The sequence below is a fragment of the Misgurnus anguillicaudatus genome, chromosome 20 (genome assembly GCF_027580225.2).
Source record: "Misgurnus anguillicaudatus chromosome 20, ASM2758022v2, whole genome shotgun sequence".
NCBI classification, from domain to species: domain Eukaryota; kingdom Metazoa; phylum Chordata; class Actinopteri; order Cypriniformes; family Cobitidae; genus Misgurnus; species Misgurnus anguillicaudatus.
In genome coordinates this window covers 15,693,712-15,713,390 of record NC_073356.2, presented here as the reverse complement: position 1 = coordinate 15,713,390, position 19,679 = coordinate 15,693,712, and the positions used below count along the sequence as shown (strand labels likewise).

The 19,679-nt window shown below is 39.0% G+C and overlaps 1 protein-coding gene across 1 annotated transcript; it reads left to right on the top strand.

Annotated features, from left to right (window-relative positions):
- Window positions 1-385: 385 nt before the first annotated feature.
- rnf19a (ring finger protein 19A, RBR E3 ubiquitin protein ligase) lies at window positions 386-18,564 on the top strand. The gene is made up of 9 exons (XM_055219690.2): window positions 386-1,245; window positions 5,201-5,409; window positions 5,675-5,819; window positions 6,849-7,011; window positions 11,097-11,211; window positions 11,423-11,584; window positions 12,190-12,403; window positions 12,645-12,788; window positions 16,163-18,564. The coding sequence occupies exons 1-9, from the start codon at window positions 656-658 to the stop codon at window positions 16,851-16,853; spliced, it is 2,433 nt and encodes an 810-aa protein (XP_055075665.2). The 5' UTR covers window positions 386-655; the 3' UTR covers window positions 16,854-18,564.
- Window positions 18,565-19,679: the final 1,115 nt, after the last annotated feature.

Below are 19,679 nucleotides of genomic sequence, written 5' to 3'. Positions count from 1 at the left end.
GGTTTCCTACGATCATAGTGTCTGTGGCTTTCAGTGCAGTAGCTATTCTTTTGCCTTGCAACAGTTTCAGTGATGTCACATCCTGTTCAGGAGTTCAAAAGTGGTTTTGTAATCTTTATAATCGTTTCATTTCTGTTAACTCGCTGTTAGCAGTCTTTCATCAACTTTTCCACTGAGTCTGAGCTTGGCTTGAAAGTGTTTTTCAGACAGCAGGAATCAGTTTCAAACTTGCTTTTCACACACATTTCATGAGCTGTAGGCTGAAAATGTTTTGCTGTGTTCTGCAAGGGGTCTTTCTTTAATGTTGGTTGTACCTAATACTGACTTTGTAGTTTAATAGTGCTATATGTTGTGATATTGCTGAAATACCTGTGATCTGTTCTCACCTGCTGCTGTTTTTCTGTTTCTCACAGATCAGGTCGAGATCCCACCTGGCGTCTCCAAACTGACACGTGTGTCCCAGCTTGAGCTGCCCGGCTCAAGGGAGCACCTCTCCGAGAGTTCACCGCCATGTCTTAACACCTCGCACTCACCTCTGAAAACCCTATCCCCCCTTCCCTCTCTCTCCCCTCCCTCCCCCTCCTCCTCTTCCTCCCCCGCCCTCCCTGTAGAAGCTCCCCAGTCTTTTGGAAACCATAGTGCCTCCTTTGGAGAAATGAGTCTGCAGCAGCAGGGGTCCGAGAGGGACCTTCCCTCCGCCACCTCTTCCGTCAGTCTGCCCTCCGTACGGAAGACGCCCAAAAAGCGCCGGATATCGTTGAGGTCGTTATTTCGCCGACGTTGCGGCGATCCCAAGTCTCGCAAGTCACGGGCGCTTGCCGCCGGAGTGGACGCCATCGCCAGCGTCGAGAGCGTGCACTCGGAAATGTGCCAGCAGCAGGATCACGTCTCCGCTCTTTCTGTGCCTGGCGCGGCCTCCACGTCATCTTCATCATCCTCGGCCTCAACCTCGGAGCTGCTGGAATGCCCGCTGTGCCTGCTGCGCCACACCCGAGACCGTTTCCCTGACATCATGACATGCCACCACCGCTCCTGTGCTGACTGTCTCCGGCAGTACCTGCGCATCGAGATATCTGAGAGCAGGGTCAACATCAGCTGCCCCGAATGCTCTGAACGCTTTAACCCCCACGACATCCGCATGATACTCAATGACCGAGTGCTTATGGAGAAGTACGAGGAGTTCATGCTGCGCCGGTGGCTGGTGGCGGACCCTGACTGCCGCTGGTGCCCTGCTCCAGACTGCGGGTGAGTGCACAGTGCTTCTGCATTTATTTTGAGGGGATGTATGTCATTACTGAGCTGTTAGAGACACCAGCCAGAATTACAGTCTGTTTGTGGAGACACGCTGTGTTGGGGTGGGAACTACTTTATATCACAGACCATTATAAAATGGTGGTAATGGATGTTTATATGATGTAATTTTAGTTTGAAAGTCTTCACTAAATTTTTCAATGGATCATTGTGGTACAACAATTACATGGCATGGCCTTATACCCCTGTTTAACCCATCGTTGCAAGATGAGTACAACACAGTACTATGTTCCCATAGCAGCATGATATGTTGGAGTTTCTACCCCACATTTTTCCAGCTAGGTCAAAATAGCTAATGCAGTTTTAACTACCTAGCTGTGAATGTTTCCACAGCTGCTTTGTGTTGGCACAGCTGTCGTGTATGTGTGTATTTACTTATTGGTGGGGTGTTTGTTTTGGCACGTGTGTTTTGAAGAGGTGGTGGTCATTTTGCCTGTGCGTGTGTTTTTAGATGACCCCCTACCTAAAGTGACTGTAGGCATATAATTAAATATATTAAAGGAGCAAAACTGTTCCTCCGAAATGTTATATCTGACCGGTAATCTCTAATGGAGGACGTCCTTTGCACTCTGTTACAAAAAGCAATGTGGTCAGGAATTGAGCTTTTCCCTTGTTGAACCTCTGTGCTCAGCCTTTGTGCCAAATATATCTGGGATGTCATCTAAAGCCAACATAAGCCAAAGGCACCGTATTGTGTTATGATCAGCGCTTTTGAAGGCCTGACACTGTCACTTTGAATGGACTCTTTTAATCATGCTGCTGGAAAGCCTGGCACGATATCTTATGTTACACATTCATCTTTTTAAAGATCTGCACCCTGCTGTGCCTTGTTTGAATGATGATAACACATCATTATTATTTCTTGTACTTGATTGGTACGCATGCCTATTTTGTATTTACAATAATGTGCCTGTTATGTTTGACACAATAACTTTACACTTGGTTGTCATAGAAGCAATTTAATTTCACTGTCAAAGGGGCAACAAGATTGTAGCATAGGAACTAGAGAAAAGTGGCGTCATAGTTTTATTTTGTTGCTGTGGTCAATATCGAAGTCTATGCTTCTTGCAATTTGAGATTTTAATGGTTTGAGATGTCTTAGAGGGTCAGTTAAATGTTACATTAAGAATGGGGGAATTTGGTTTGGCAGTCACATGTATTTGTGGTGGTTGTGCTAGTGCGTGTGGTGACACGCTGGCCATATTGTCTGTTAAACTGGGTCATGAATTGTCCAAGGAACATTTGTGCTTTAGGGCTAAACATGAGATACAGGGGAAACCAGCAAGAATTGAGGTGTAATAGTCAAAAGGCACTGCTTCTCACTTTACAGGTCATGATTGTTGCTGGTAAAGACTTCAGGACTTTCCCCCCGGTTTCACAGACAAGGCTTAAGGCTAGTCCTAGACTAAAACACATGTTTGAGCCGTCTCAACTGAAAATAACTTGCTCTGACAGATCTTAAAATATCCCAGTGGCTTTGATTTGTTTCAAGATTTGTCTTTTATCTTGTTTAACTCTAGCTGGAAAATTATTGTTTCACAGTTTTGGAGTCCATTCAGCTGATCTCCGGGTCTGGCTGTGCCACTTTTGGCATAGCTTGGCATAATTAGTTCAATCTGATTAGACCATTAGCATCGTGCTCAGAAATGACCATAGAGCTTTCATGCTTTCCTATTTAAAACTTGACTTTTTTGTAGTTACATCGTGTATTAAGACTGACGGAAAATTAAAAGCTATTTTCTAGGCAGATATGGCAAGGGACTATACTCTCAATCTGGCGTAATAATCAATGACTTTGCTGCTGTACCATGTGTGCAGCAGGCGCAATGATAATACGCAGCATTTCGGAAATAGTCCCCTTGGTAACTTTCAATAGCTAGAGACTAATTCGATTTAATGAATTATGCTAAGCTATGCTAAAAGTGGTACTGCCAGACCCGGAGATCTTCTGAATGAATTCCAAAATGATAAAACTCAAATGTTAGGGGAGCTGAAAAAAAGTGGAGTGTTCCTTTAATTTAACTAAAGTCTAGTCCTGGTTTTATGCCCTGTCTGTGAAAATAGGCCCTTATGTACTTGCATCTAGAATCAACAACTAAATTTGTATACATGTTTGTTATATATACAAAGGTTGCACAAGCACATTTAAGAAACCTTTTTTCATTTAAATGTTTTGTTTGAGAAGTATTATGACACTTTGTTCTTGTTTGGTTTGGACAGTATATCGAGTTTAGGTTATTTATCGGTAGTTTTTTCTGATATGGATATTCCTCCTTTTATTCAATTAAAACTCTGCTAGAAATGTACACTGTGATTCAATGTAAGCTTTCCAACCAGCTTGCATGTTGTGGTATATTTTCAAACAGGGAAAAACCTGTCGTCATGGTGTTTTGATAAGATGATTGTGTGACATCTCACATAAGACTTTGACTTGCATCAAAGATACGAATGCCAAGATACGAATTTTGGTCTATCACCCAGCCCTAGTCTTGTTTTTCGGTGGTCTATAATGTTATTTGTACATGTTGCTGGTTAATGATTATCAAATGGAGTGTGTTAAAATATATGCTATGTTGTTGCACTTTAGGGCTGGCTCTCTGGAAAGACAAACTTGGGAAAGTGATTTTTGAACAATATGCAATTATTGCATTAATGTTTAAGTTGTTTTCCATGCAATAGAAAGGCTTTGTGACATTTCACACAGTAGAGCTTTGTGTTAAGGACGTGTTGTTGAAAAGAAATTGTTAATCTTGATAAGAATCGAGATGGAATAGAGAGAGAAAATATAATAAAGGCCACTTTGTTTGTGGAAGCAAATCAGCGGAGGGTGACAACTATGGGTGGGCGATAAACCGGTAGACATAATTAACCGGTAGAAATTTGTCAACCGGTAGAGATTTTGGACTATCGTTTCTATCGAGGTTACGCGCCCACGTCTTGCTCCTGTGCACGTGGTCGCGAAAACGTAACGTTTGTACACATATTTAAGCACTACAGTTTTAAAACAAGTTATTTTAAGCCATTGAAACACGGACAACAGATTTGTATGCGTGCGTTCTTCCTGTGTGTCAGGAGCGGACAAGTCGTGCAACCGCTGCTCTTTCTGTCTGTGAGGAGTGCGCAAGTCGCGCGACCGCTGCTCATTAAGCTCGTGAGCATTTTTCCTGCTTTATTGGCCTTAAATACACACATGCATCAAAATTCCCGTCTTTGCAAGCATCCTTATAAACACAACCAGTTAGGTCTTAAGAGAAAGTAAACAGTTAAAAGAGAAAGCGCATGTGTAACAGTGTATTGGATCCGGACATTGGTCTTAAAGGGGAAGTTACCTAACTCCTGTCTGTCACTCGTGTTAATCAAACAGCATTGAGAGAAAATCTCTCACTGCTCCTGATTAAATCACTTTTCTACCTTAAATAAAAATATATATAGGCCTATACATACATGCATAATTATTTATTATCATTCTTATATCATTGACTGTATCTTCAGAGAGCTTAAGTTTTGTTTGTTTTTATCTTCTTTCTATGCTTGTATATGTTTTTTGTGAGAATTATGAACATTTCTATGGTATTAAAGATTTAAACCTTATTAAAACATTAAAAACTCTACCGTGATACATATCGTTATCATGATATAAAATTAATCCTATCGTGATAGAAGATTTTGGTCATATCGGTCATACAGTATGTACAAAAATAATATTCTTTGTGAGAGGTCAATGAATTACTTAAACATTTCATTTTTGTTGGGGTATATTTGCATTTTAAAAGTGTCCTTAACTAAAAAAAAAACACACCTCTTAATTCCACCTGTGCATTTATTTAAGTGATATGCTTACTGTATAAATACAACAACAAGCACCATTGTTTATTTGTCTATTTAACAGGTATGCAGTCATTGCCTTTGGTTGTGCCAGCTGTCCGAAAATCACGTGTGGTCGTGAGGGCTGTGGAACAGAGTTTTGTTACCACTGCAAACAGCTGTGGCACCCAAACCAGACCTGTGACGCCGCCCGACAGCAGAGAGCCCAGAGCCTCCGACTGAGACCCTTCAGATCATCTTCACTCAGCTATAGCCAGGAGAGCGGCGCTGCTGGTATGCCCACTTTGTACACAAATACATCCTTGCATTAAATCCAACAGTTATCTGCAGGCCAATGTTGTTTTCACTTTAGAGCTTATAGAGAAGGTCAGAGTCTGTTTGTATTTCTTTTAACACGTACATGGTAGACAGACTATAAAAAGAGACGGGAAGGTTAATCAATGTCTGGTACAGGTCAAACAACAGAATGAAAAGTGAAAACATCAAACATTACTTCTGGAAAGAGTGCTTAAATTAACGTGTGTTGTGTGTCTTTAAGCTGATGACATAAAGCCATGTCCTCGCTGTGCGGCCTACATCATTAAGATGAATGATGGGAGCTGTAATCACATGACCTGTGCTGTATGTGGCTGTGAGTTTTGCTGGCTCTGTATGAAGGAGATATCTGACTTGCACTACTTAAGGTTAGTACTGAACTCAACTTTAGCATTGCCATAAACCACATTTTGGTTGCTGTTATATACAAATATGAAGACTTTAAAGGTAAATGTTTGTCAGTGCTGAATGACACTGAACCAAAGGCTGAGCTCATGTTTTGTCTGAGTTATCGTAATTACGAGACGACTAAGAATCCACTCTTGCCTTTTCAGACTTAATAATATTGGTTTTTATAGAAAGGCTCTTAATCCCAAATTTGATCCATGAGTGGTTTTCTTGTTTGTTAACAAATTATTAATCACTTCATAAATGTATTTTTAAAGCTAAGAGGGACCAGGATCATTAAAATAAAATAGCATCAATAAAATATGCATTGACTTTGCCAACTTTTGCTTTTCAGGTTTTTTTACTTGATATGGTTGTTTTTTTATTACACAAATTCACTTATGTCAATACCAACATGTCTGTATTGCAGTGTGAAAATAAATAGATGGTTACAATAGTCAGTTATATTTATGGTTTTGCTAAGGTTACTTTTCCACACTGTTAACCCAGACATTGTCTTTACTTTAAATATTAAGTTATGTTTATGTTTGAGTTTTGTACATATACTTAAAAAAATCATAGTTAATTTCACTTAAGTGAAAGTAAAATTCATTAAACCAAAACTTTTAGTGAATCAGTATTTATTTATCAGTACATGTTATAAGGAATACCCATAATCCTTTGTGCCTAAATATTTTGAATATGCTTTTTCACATACAATTTATAACACTAAAAGTCATAATTATAAATCATTTAAAAAATTGAAAATCTTTGTACTCTTTTAACTAAGTGGAGATGTTGGACAGTGCAATTGATATTACAAATTATTTCAAGTGAAATCAGCTTAAAATTAAGTTTAATGAACTCTTGATGAATTATTATATTGGAATTACTAGAAATTTAAATGTAGTTTTGTTTGAGTTCACATAATTTTTTTTACATCTTTAAGTAAATTCAACTTGTCTGTTTTTACAGTGTATGTTTAAATGATTTCTCTGTTTGTGAAATAGTCCTTCAGGGTGCACGTTTTGGGGTAAGAAGCCTTGGAGCAGGAAGAAGAAGATCCTGTGGCAGTTGGGCACGCTGGTGGGAGCTCCGGTTGGCATTGCACTGATTGCTGGCATTGCCATACCTGCAATGATCATTGGGATTCCTGTCTATGTGGGTAGAAAGGTGAGTGACTAAGCCAAGCATTTATTTTGAAGGCGGAAAACAATGGTGACCTTTCATGCATATCCTTATTAGCTCTTTGGCTTTGTTCTAGTATATTCCATTTAATTATTTAGTTTTAAGGTGAACCATTTATGTTTTCATTATTGGCGCTTAAATCTGAGCCATTTATTCAGACAGTTGCAGTCATTGTTCGTTTACACTTTAGACGTGATGAGATTGGTTAGCACAGAGAGCCATACGGTTTTATTCTATTGCAAATGACAGTAGCTGTCAGTGTGGAAAGAGTAAACTAAAAACTTTTCTCACGTCTGTCATGACTTCTTGCTGTTATGGAGTTAGCAGGAATATGAGACAACATGCTGTAAGTGATGGATGCATTACATTAGGGCTGGGCGGTATGACGGTATATTACGCTGCTGCGGAATAAAATGTCTGACGTAACAGATTTTTCTATTTCCGTCTATTCCGCGGAATGCAAATAAGTGGGCGTGGCTAACTCTGCCCTTCGGCATGTTAGACTGAGTGTGACGGAGAAACATGTAAAATAGTTCACTTATAAAAAATCAATGAGTTATTTGTGTAATTTTTATAATAAGTGCCAGTGAATCCACCGCGGGTCACGCAGTGAGACTCTTACTTGCTCGCTCTCTCTCTCTCTTGCGCTCTCTCTCTCCTCATGCAGCAGCCGGCCGGTCTCTCGCGTGCAGAGGTCTCTCTAGGCAAGCGCAAGGAGCTGCAACGCCAAATAAAGAGTTCTTCTCGCACATAATGCTAATAGTTGTAAAGTTTTCTGAGCTTTAAGCAAGCTAAGACAAAACTCGCGTTTATATCAGTGACACGTGCACTGCTGGAGCGATGTAGTTTGACGCGCCATTTGCTTATACAAACATATTTGATCGGAAAGACGAGAAAGATATGCAAATGTTAAGGTCTAATAGAAAGTAAAGGGCGTCAAGACCTTAAAATGTTCATTTTACATATTGCATATGTTTAATGTAATGTATGCATAAATACAAAATACAATGAAACCATACTATAGCTTCAATAGTTTATAAAATTAATAACTCAATTAAAAACAAGATTCTGTCTAATCAAGACTTATCTGTTGTTATCTTCTGGGCATTTTCACTTTAACATTATTAACTTTAAATTGCTCATATTTTAAAACTGTGGTGAGCACTTAGTTAAAAGCTATATTGAATGATGTATTTCTGTAAATTTTTATCATCAAAAAACAATATAAACCGAAAAACATGTTTACCGTGAAATATTCCGTTCCGTGAAATAAAATGACTCATTCCGTGAAATAGATTTTTGGTCATTCCGCCCACCCCTACATTACATTATTAATGCACTGTGTCCGAAACCACTCCTTCTCTCTCCTCTGTATGTCAAATTCAGCATAGTTCATCGTATGGCAGTTGTGTAAAGAATGAGTAAACTCAGACAGTGCTTTGGATACTAATGTATATTGTGTATGATGTTATCAACATACCAAATCCCAAATGATAGGAAAGACGAACAGCCTTACTGAAATCCAGTTTAACTACATATTAGGGTCTTTTTGGCATGTAGGGTTTTTGACTGCCACAACTAAATCATATGCCAAAATCATTATTGCTCTTTGGCATTAAAATAATACACTGTCTAAATAGAGACTGTAAGTCTTAAATAAGCTTATTAGGAGTCTCCTGCTTATTTCCAGATAATCACATTACATGCAACATATGCCAAGTCATTGCAATCATTGGTTTTAACTGATAACCAATTTTAGCTCTTAGAAATCCTGCATTTTCAATAAGTTTCCTATGAACGTTTACATGTTGTGTTCAATAAAAACATGTATTTAGGGTAAACTTTCCTTCCACTTGAGCAATAGCAGGCAACTGCAGGATCTCTTAACTTAAAGGAATTTTCAATTTTCTTAAAAGAAAAATGCTGATAATTTACCCACCACCATGTCATGCAAATGTTGATGTCTTTCTTTGTTCAGTCGAGAAGAAATTATGTTTTTTGAGGAAAACATTGCAGGATTTTTCTCATTTTAATGCACTTTAATAGACACCAACAATTAATACTTAACTCAACACTTAAGTGTTTTTCAACGGAGTTTAAAAGGACTATAAACAATCCCAAACAGGCATAAGGGTCTTATCTAGCAAAACTATTGTCATTTTTGACAATAAAAATAACAAATATACACTTTTAAAGCACAACTTCTCGTCTAGATCCGGTCGTGATGCGCTACCGTGACCCGAAGCAATACGTCATCACGTCAAGAGGTCACAGAAGACGAACGCGAAACTCCGCCTCAGTGTTTACAAGTGTTGAGAAAGAGGACCGTTCCTACGTTGTTGTATGTCAACTGATACTAATTAATGTCTTTGTGTCAGTTTATTGTTTACAATGGTCTGCTAATGTGCGTTTTTATATATGTAACAGGTGACCTCCTTACGTCACTACGCATTTACGTTAGGTCGCGCTGGACCGAACCTAGACGAAAAGTTGTGGTTTAAAAGAGCATATTTTTATTTTTATCGTCAAAAATGACAATCGTTTTGCTAGATAAGACCCTTATGTCTCGTTTGGGATTGTTTATAGTCCTTTGAAACTCAGTTGAAAAAAACTGTTATGTGTTGAGTTAAGTATTAATTGTTGGTGTCTGTTAAAGTCGATTAAAATGAGAAAAATCCTGCAATGTTTTCCTCAAAAAACATAATTTCTTCTCGACTGAACAAAGAAAGACATCAACATTTTATATGACATGGTGGTGGGTAAATTATCTGGATTGTTCTTTTAAGGAAATGGAATATTCCTTTAAGCAAATCCTAATTTCTAATCAAATGACTTTAGGACTTCAGTCTCCTCAAAAAAGCTCAAGATGTGTTTCCCGCCAAGAGAGGTCACACTTAATACTGACTGATGCCTAAAGAAGACATGTAGTTCTGAAAATTGTTTTGTTTTTAATTTTGTGTACGTATTTCCTGTATTTTCTGTTTGTTAAAAAAAGTAAAAATAAATATGGATGGACATTAAAACTTTGCTAAAACAACAAAGCTGGTGGTGGCCTAAGACTTTTGCACAGTACTGTATATTGTAAAACATTACAGGTCACCTGACATGCATAAAAGTCACAAGACAGAAGAAGTGTGTTTGACTTCATGATGTGTTGCAAGAACCAAGCGCATGACATCAAAATACCATGAGGGCGTTTGGAATTTAATGCTCTCTATGATTTAAAATCACTCTTACTGTATTTTGTAGGAATGCCCCAGTCCAATATTAGGATTGTTGGATGGATTTTATACACAACATGCTGATCACGTTAAAATTACTTTTTTATTTATTTGCATTTTTAACGCTTATGAGTTTTCCTCTGCATATCATGAATTCCCATTACAGGAAGCTTCAAGCGTATTATTCTACGCCCGGGAGGCGCGTGTGTTTGTGTGTATACAATTTTTAATCGTTGATGATAAATACAATACTATCAGATCGTTATCAGACGATCGATACTCAGAATATCAAAATATATCAAAATTGGATTGGTAATGGAAAAAGTGTTTTGGTGTATCCCTAGTCATTTTGATGTCATCCGCCTGTCGGTCTGCGTGGCGGCATGTGAAATCGAACACACCCGTTGCCATTGGTTTTGGAATGCCAGAACAAAATTGCGTTTGGATCACATTTTTTAATTGTACATCAGTTGACAGTGCGACTGTAAACCAGTTCATCAAATTTTCTTTGTTATGACTACAAGATAACAAGGGCTTGCGTTGTATGAAAACAACGTTGCTTAATGTAAGCTTTGATCAAAACTGGTGCCATAATGTTTGATAAGATTGTTTGTCTGTAAACCGGATTAACTCCCTGTAAACTGGGTCACTTGATTATTCATGTTTTAAATGCGCAGTTCAATTTCATTATAAAGGGATTTCCATATTGGTCTAGTAGTTGGTTTACTTGACCTGAATTCTAACAAAACAGTGCATTGTAAAAAATCCTACCTATATGCTGTACAACAGAAGTGTGCTTCACTTCTTTGTCATATCAGGATCGCTCATTATGTAAATCATGTGCTTTAGATTCATAATAGATACGAGGGAAAGGACATTTCAAAGCACAAGAGGAATCTGGTGATAGCAGGCGGGGTGACGCTGTCAGTGATCGTCTCTCCAGTGGTAGCTGCCGTCACTGTCGGTAAGCAGTCTTATCAACTTCCTTTTTCCTCCTATTTTGCTTACTAATGATTTTAGCCCTTTGTTTATTGTACTATAATAAAATGACACATTAATAATGGTTGTTTTAAATATTTATTATAGCAGTTGATTCTCATGCACATACTTCTGCTTCCTGCCAAGCTCGGGTATTTGGCCATCTGGTTTATATTGGTTGTACTGTGTTTGTGCAGGTATCGGAGTGCCCATCATGTTGGCTTACGTCTACGGCGTGGTGCCCATCTCTCTGTGCCGCAGTGGGGGTTGTGGTGTGTCCGCGGGGAACGGCAAAGGTGTGCGCATCGAGTTTGATGACGAAAACGAAATGAACGTGGGCACCGGAGCAGCTGTGACTGGTGAGTGAGACTTATGAAAGCAAACCCTGCAATGGATCGAAATAAAAATGTGTTTATAGCATTTATCTGCGTGTCAAGTCTCTCCTGCTTGCTTTCTCTCACATCATATCATATTTCACACCTTTTCCCTTCCTTGCTCATGTTTAATTCAAACAAGTAAAAGTAATTTCAGATTAAAATCTCATCTAATACAGTGTGTTACTGCTGGTGGTTATACTTCATTGCTTGGACAAGACTAAAATAAACATCGCCATTAAATCTGGGTTTCTCACGTCGTGATAGATTTGCCTTGAAGAGATGATTTTGAATTATACAATGGTATTACTTTGTGTGAACCTTTAGTCTGTCCTTTTCCTGACACACAGTCTGTGATACTAGGATCAAATAGCCTGGTTTCTGAAACACCAGATAAGTTGCCCGATGCTTGGGTTAGGCCAAGAACAAGTAGCTTTTGTCCTCTTGTACAGTGTAGCCTTGTATTCTGCATAAAGATTCTTGTTGGTTTGGTGAGACTTCAACTACCAGCTATTGCAGGTTTTACTCTTATGATCATTCACACTAAAAAGTTTCTTATTGAAAGACTAATGCCATCTATCTGTCCACAGACACCACTTCAGTAGCAGAGACCAGACATAACCCCAGCATCGGTGAGGGAAGTGTAGGTGGTCTGACGGGCAGTCTGAGTGCCAGCGGGAGCCACATGGAGCGTATCGGAGCAATGAGAGATAACCTGAGTGAGAACGCCAGCACCATGGCCCTTGCCGGGGCAAGCATCACCGGCAGCCTGTCGGGAAGTGCCATGGTCAACTGCTTTAACAGGTCTGATTTGCTTAATAAATGTTAGATGGCTGTTGATCTGTGTTAGCCTTTGTAATAATTCATCTGCTCATTTTTGGCACGGTATGGGCATCCACATAATTTAACCAATGATTTTTAAACTCAAGGAACTGCATCATAGACATGCTCCAGACGTTTGTATAAACATTCAGAACAAGCTTATGAAACATCTGTATTTATGTGTATGCATTTGTTAATGTGAACTGCATCCTTTGGGTCTCAGGTTGGAGGTTCAAGCTGATGTGCAGAAGGAACGCTGCAGTCTGAGCGGGGAGTCTGGCACCGTCAGTCTGGGGACAATCAGCGATAACGCTAGTACCAAAGCAATGGCTGGATCCATTCTCAATGCCTATTTGCCTCTAGACAGGTCTGTATACAGGTCAGCTGAAAGCATTACACTGATAGGCACCTGCACCCACATGCAGACTTTGCAGTAGAGGTCTTCTCGGGTCCAAAGAAATGTACCCGACCCAAATCACTTATTACCCGAACCAAAGGGCCTTTTATTTTTTTGTTTTTTTAAAGAATGACCCGAGACCAACCTGAGAAAATTAGACACGAGTCCGACCCAGTGGCATTTTTTTTAAACCCAACTGGACCCGAATGTAAACTGCACCAATGTGTGTAGTCTGCAGCCCTGCTTGTGTCAGACAGAAAAAGCCCTGGAGGCGTCCTCAAAGTGTCACCGCAGTGACACAGCACGAGTTCCCTCGAAAGGGAATTTAACAATGTATCTTAAAAGGTAACACGAGGTAACCTTGCTCTCACTTGAAATTTGTCCCCACATTTAGTTCTTGAATTTGAGGGTTTTGGACCTGGAAAGTCCTTGAAAGGTCCTTGAATTTGAAGTTAACTAAGGTGTGGGAACCCTGAATTGATTGACAGGTGTGTCGCAAACAAAAATGAACCTACCGCCAGCCACACAATGTTGCAAGCGCTCTTTGCAAACAGAGGAGGGGTTGCAAAAGGACTTGATGCACACACGCGAGAGTTTGGGTCTTCTCGGGTTCATTCGGCAAAAACATTCAATTTAAATTACCAGAGACCGCTAATATTATACCCGACCCGTGTCCGAGGCTCACATGAAACTTTAGACCCGAACCTGCTTGGGTCTCGGGTCGGACCTCGGGTTTTCGGATCTAATTGGATTCTTGAAGACCTCTACTTTGCAGTACTTATATATCTGAGATAAGCAATCATTGGATCTCTGTCTTTGTTGGGCAATTGTGTGTTGGTCAACCAAGTAGTTATTTCTCAGCTCACGCCATTGGTTGAACAATGCATGGTTTAAAAGCACTACAGTCTTTACATTCTCTAGGAAGTGAACCTATAAACAGCTTGGAGCACATACGTGAAGTTTATAAATGTGTAAGCTCCTGTTTTGATGTTGTGGAAAGAGCCGTATCATTTGCTTTGCACTGTAAATTCAAGTGCGTAGACACCATTATTTATAGTTGTGTCTGGGTGTTCACATGTGATTTGAATGTATTGAAGATCTACATAGCTGGGGCCTGTACCATGAATCAGCTTATTAACTTTCTCTGTCAACTCAGGCTTTAACCTTAAACTTATGATTAATCCTCATGAAAGAGTGACGTCAGCACCGAACAACCAATCGCGTTCAATGTAAACGGAGCAAGTTCTGTATTTCCTAATATTTATTATAAAAATGTATTGCATGCAAAATTATATACTGTATCTCTGCTGCTGTCAGAGAAAGAGAAAATTATTGGAGAAAGTTTGCTGATAGATGAGGATTGTGTTAATTTTCCAATTAAACAAACGTATAATACTATAGTAATGTTATATGATGTATGCTGCATTTTGTTTATCCCCAAAAAATTTTGTTTTTCTAACACTTCCCTTATTAACATGAATCATGTAACATACAGTTTCCAGTTTTGGGTTTATTTGTAGTAACAACAGATTTACCATGGTTAGAGATGAACCGTTATATCGGCCAATAATCTGTTTCGGTCGATAAAAGTGATTTTTTTTGTGATGGGTTAAAAAAACAGCCGATATATTCGTGGCCACTATATATATATATACTATTTAAACAGGAAAATGCAATGAATTTGAGGTCTGTGTATAGAAAATGAAAGAAATATCACTAGTTTAATGTTTAATATTAATGACCATCATATGAATGGGTAACATACAAAAAATGTAATCTTCAGAATTTAGTTAATGCAAGTTAATATAACCACCAACTATCGGCATTGGCAGATATCAGTCTGAATAATCAGTAGAAAAAAATGTTTTTGCATCTCTATTTATTATTGTAAATATAGTATAACAATAGCATTTTATTGTAAACAGCCCCATGGTAACAAACATGATAATCAATCCACTAAAATTGTGTTTACTACATAATAAAACCAAGATTTTGCACATAAATGTACACAGAATTGGAGAAAAACATTACAACGCAAACTTTGAATTTGTCGTGTTCAGTGTTGAGAAAAATACTTTTAAAAGTAATGCATTACAATATTAAGTTACTCCCCAAAAAAGTAACTAATTGCGTTACTTACTTTTCATGGAAAGTAATGCTTACGTTATTTTTAAGTTACTTTTGCGTTACTTTTTCTTTCTTGGCTGAGGCTTGATCTCTTTCAGGCTTTGCAGGTGTTTTTTATAATCGCAAAAATGTCAAGGTCTGGCCTGCCATCTCTGTTTCTGACTCAAACTGTTCCCGCTCAGGCGGGTAATTCTACGTTAATATGTTTAGTTTAATTCAGTACATTTTATTTTTAATTGAATTAATTAAACTAAAAAAGTAACTCGCATTTCTTTTTAAAAAAAGTAACTCAAAAATTAATGTGTACATTTATAAAGTAATGCGTTACTTTACTCGTTACTTCAGAAAAGTAATATTATTACGTAATGCATGTTACTTGTAATGCGTCACCCCCAACACTGGTCGTGTTACTCTCACTCGTGTTCACAGCTGATTGGATGATTTTCAGGGTGTGATCTCTAATCCAAAACATAACCTGCCACAGAGCAGGTTAGCCGTGTAGGGTACATTACTATGGTGACGAACACTTCTTAAAGCTAAACTACTTTCATGGCACCCAAAACCACAAACTAACTCTAAACTTACCTGGCAAGCCAATAAAACCGCAAGTTCTGACACTGAAACATTCACAGGGTTCCCACGGGTCATGGAATTTCTGGAATATCATGGAATTTTAAAAGGTCCGTTTCAGACATTGAAAATCAGAGATTTTTATATATTTTTTCATCCAAGCATTAGAATATCAGGGATGTTTGTTTGTCGCTTTAAATTTTACGTTTTAATTGATCAAAATGTAATCCGCTTGTTAAATTTGTATGTAAGGAATGATGTTTCCGGGTCTAGGGCTTAACTGATTTCAAGTGAGAAAATCTAAACAGCTGTTTATTGGCATTTTTTAATAATTTTAGGCATTTAGATGCATTTTTATTAACGCTTTTAAAAACTGTGTACACTAGTGTATATTATCCAGGCTCACGGCATCCCCGACATAGGTCATGGAAATTCAGCTTTTTAGTCAGGGAAATTGACATTTGGCTTAGAGTGGGAACCCTGATTCAGTTCGACAGCAATAATATATGAAGCACACACGAGTAGCTTGTTTAAATAACACTGAATATTGTGCCTGTATGGGAAAACCTAATCTGATACTTTGTTTAAAGCAGTTATTAAAGATTGATTCAAAAGCTTTAATTCATTTTTTTGTGTTTTTGGAACAGAGATGGCAACAGTATGGAGGTGCAGGTGGATGTGGAGTCTAAGCAAGGAAAGCTCAGGCACCACAGCGGCAGCAGCAGTATGGACGACGGCGCAAGCGCTTGCCCTTCCGGCTGCCCTCACGACAGCAAGTGCGCCGCTTCCCGCTGGGCCAAGGAGCCTTCCTTAACCTCGTCTTCATCTTCGGGAAAGAGAAGCAAAGGAAAGCTGCGCAAGAAAAGCGGAGGCATCAAGTTCAACGAGACGCGCGAGGACATGGACGCCCAGCTGCTGGAGCAGCGCAGCACCAACTCCAGCGAGTTGGATTCGCCCTCTCTGAGCGGCAGCCTGCCGTCCGTGGCCGACTCGCACTCGAGTCACTTTTCCGAGTTCAGCTGTTCAGACCTGGACGCGTGCAGGCCCCCCTGCTACGAGCCTCACGTGAGGCATCCCAGCATGGGTGGAGCGGTCAGCCCGCTCCCAGAGGTGGAGCACGATCGATTGGAGAACTGCCCCGTTTCTGGGAACTTCCACCAGGCGGCGGTAGCCTCTCTCACCCCAGATGGGGCCGCAGAGCGCCCCCTGTGCTACATTGCGGAGGAGAACGTGAGTTTAATCTCGGGTGCGGCCCAAAGCTCACCTAAAGAGCATAACAACAACCTCCCTCAGCCGGCTAGCCCTGTGCGTAACGCCTGTATTCAAACGGAGATATAAGGCGACACGATTAAACATCCACTCGCTTTCAGATTATAAATCTTGCGGTGATGAATCGAATGTTGAAGTAATGCCACTATTTACACTGGTCAAGGGCAGGACATGCCTCAAGTTCAATGTGACCGAAGGTTGCTATGTGTTGAACTGTACAGGTTGTGTAAGGGCTGGGCTGATACGTGGATTCGGAAGGGGAACAGATGAATGTATGGCGGCAAGTGATGCACGGATGATGATGATGATGTAGCTGTTTATCACACATGCCTCTATTTCAGTGTTCAGGGTCGCTGTGATCAACAACCTCACCAGTGAGGAACGAGTGTGTGGCTCACAAAGTACATGTCCAGGTCATATTTTAAAGAAAGTGTTATGAGTATTAAGTCGTTTTTGGTAACAATTACCCGCAGATTTGTTTTGTGATGGTTTAATTGTAATGCAGTATTTTTTTTACTGTATTACAAAAGCATTTACTACCTTGATGTATAAATATTTTGAGAATATGTCAAACTCGGTTATCCTAAAACAGCTGAAATGAAGAAATATGACATGGACATGGACATTCAGGCACCTTCATCACACACATACACACATATACGCTCAGTTATCCGGCATATAGCTTTAGTTGGAGGAATCTGCGTCTAATCAAACATATATATATAAAAAGGAAGGGGGTATTCAGTGTCCCCATGTTATAGCCACGAGGGACCAGGCAGTAGATGTCCTTTTCATCAGCGATTCTATTAAATGTTTGCGTTTTTAATTTCTTGGGCTTTTTTCAAAGGTATGATTTTTCTCTGCTTATTTTCCATTTTTGGGAAAAGTTAATATGTTTAAGCCCTGTGTGGGGTGCTGGTTCAAGTTGAAGAGCATGTGATGTGCTGGATGAAGCTGTTTGGACGCCCCCTGCTGGACTTTTCACCAAACCCATTTTATTCCCCGGGGAAGTAAATCATTAAGAGAAAGTCCAGCATTGTTTAGTGTTCTGCAAAATAATCCATGTAAGGTAACTGTCCAACTCCTTTAATGTTAAAGGCTATGATGTAATCGCATTTAGGTCGTTTCAATCACCTTGCGATTTTAAGTTATTTTCTCGATGTATTTGTATTGACTCATGGTGCCTTTTGGATCATAAAAAGTAAGTTTGTTTCTCCAGTTTGTGTCTTATTCAAATGTATTCGAGCTGACGTGAATGTTGGTGAGGTGGAGTGGCATCAGTAGAAACGTTTCACAATCTGTCCCTGTGCTACACACACTAAACGGTTGGGGACTCGCAACTGACCGCTTACCAAAGACAGCACTCAGGCTCATTTATGATGACTCCTCACACACTTCAACGGCACTCACGGTTTAGAGACTCGGCTGCCTCTGAGAGTCTGAAGCGTGTGTTTGCACTGTTCATTCATAGTCCCCCATCATGTACAGCCAGTGCAAGAAGAGAGGTTTCTGTTCGTCTGTCTCGCCGCCGTTCTGGTGCTGCTCCGTAATCTCTCGGGACTGATCCAACACCACAAGCTGCTTTTTGTTTGTTTCTTCGACTTTAATTTTCTCGTTTATGTTTCGAGCCTCCCTGCCCGTACCGGTATGAATATTCATTCAGAGGGTAGGGCTGAGTATGATTTCTAACTTGTTCAAAACAGCTTATGATATTTGTATATTTGCTTTATAATATGCATGTAAATGCATATCTAAATGAAAATAAAAAAATGAATCCAGATTTGTGCTTTTTCTCTCTGTGTGTTTCTGAGAAAGATATTGTTTTAGTATTTAATAAAAAGGTGTTGAGTATTTACATTGCGTACAGTTTTAAAATAAATAAACTGAATTTATATAAGCCATATACAGATTCTAAGTGACCCTGTGCCACAAAACCACTCTTAAAGGGGACATTGTACAAGACTTTAAGATGTAAAATAAATCTTTGGTGTCCCCAGAGTACACATATATAGTTTTATCGTGTTAAAATTGCCACTTTGGGTGTGTCCTTTAAAATGCAAATGAGCTGATCTCTGCACTAAATAGCAGTGCTGTGGTTGGATAGTGCAGATTAAGGGGCGGTATTATCCACTTCTGACATCACAAGGGGAGCTAAATTTCAATGACCTATTTTTTCACATGCTTGCAGAGAATGGTTTACTAAAACTAAGTTACTGGGTTGATCTTTTTAACATTTTCTAGGTTGATAGAAGCACTGGGGACCTGATTATATTTAAGTCACACATGTTTATTAAAGCAGTAGCTAAAAATACATATGGGTAAATTGTTTAATTATGCCCAAAATCATAATTTTATTAAGATCATGTTCAATGCGGATATTTTGTTAATGTCCTATCGTAAATATATCAAAACTGTATTTATAATTAGTATTATGTGTTGTTAAGAGCTTCATTTGGATAATTTTTAGCTGATTATCTCAATATTTAGATTTTTTTCACCCTCAAATTCCAGATTTTTAAATAGTTATATCTCGACAAAATATTGTCCTATCCTATCAAACTATACATCTATAGAAAGCATATTTATTCGTATTTATGACTAGTTTTGTAGTCCAGGGTTACATATAGCCTATATTGTATGTTTAAAACCTAAAGTCCTCAAATAAGATTTGTTTTACCTTTTAAAAATAAAGATGCTTCACGATGCCCTATAGGAACCATTTTTGTCTAAATGGTTCCATAAAGAATCTTTAGCATGAAGAACCTTACAGCTTCACAAATGGTTTATTAGTTAAAAATGTCCTTTAGATTATAAAAGGGTATAAAAGAAATGTTTCATTTCTTAAGCACCTGAGCAATTCTATGCAAATATCAACTTAACCATAAACAAAAAAAA

What these genes read in the sequence shown, in the direction of transcription:
- rnf19a (XM_055219690.2), top strand. Translation starts at nt 656, where the DNA reads ATGAGTCTGCAGCAGCAGGGGTCCGAGAGGGACCTTCCCTCCGCCACC. An exon ending in CCAGGAGAGCGGCGCTGCTG is followed by an intron (nt 5,410 to 5,674) that starts GTATGCCCACTT and finishes TGTGTCTTTAAG; the next exon opens with CTGATGACATAAAGCCATGT. An exon ending in CACCGGAGCAGCTGTGACTG is followed by an intron (nt 11,585 to 12,189) that starts GTGAGTGAGACT and finishes ATCTGTCCACAG; the next exon opens with ACACCACTTCAGTAGCAGAG.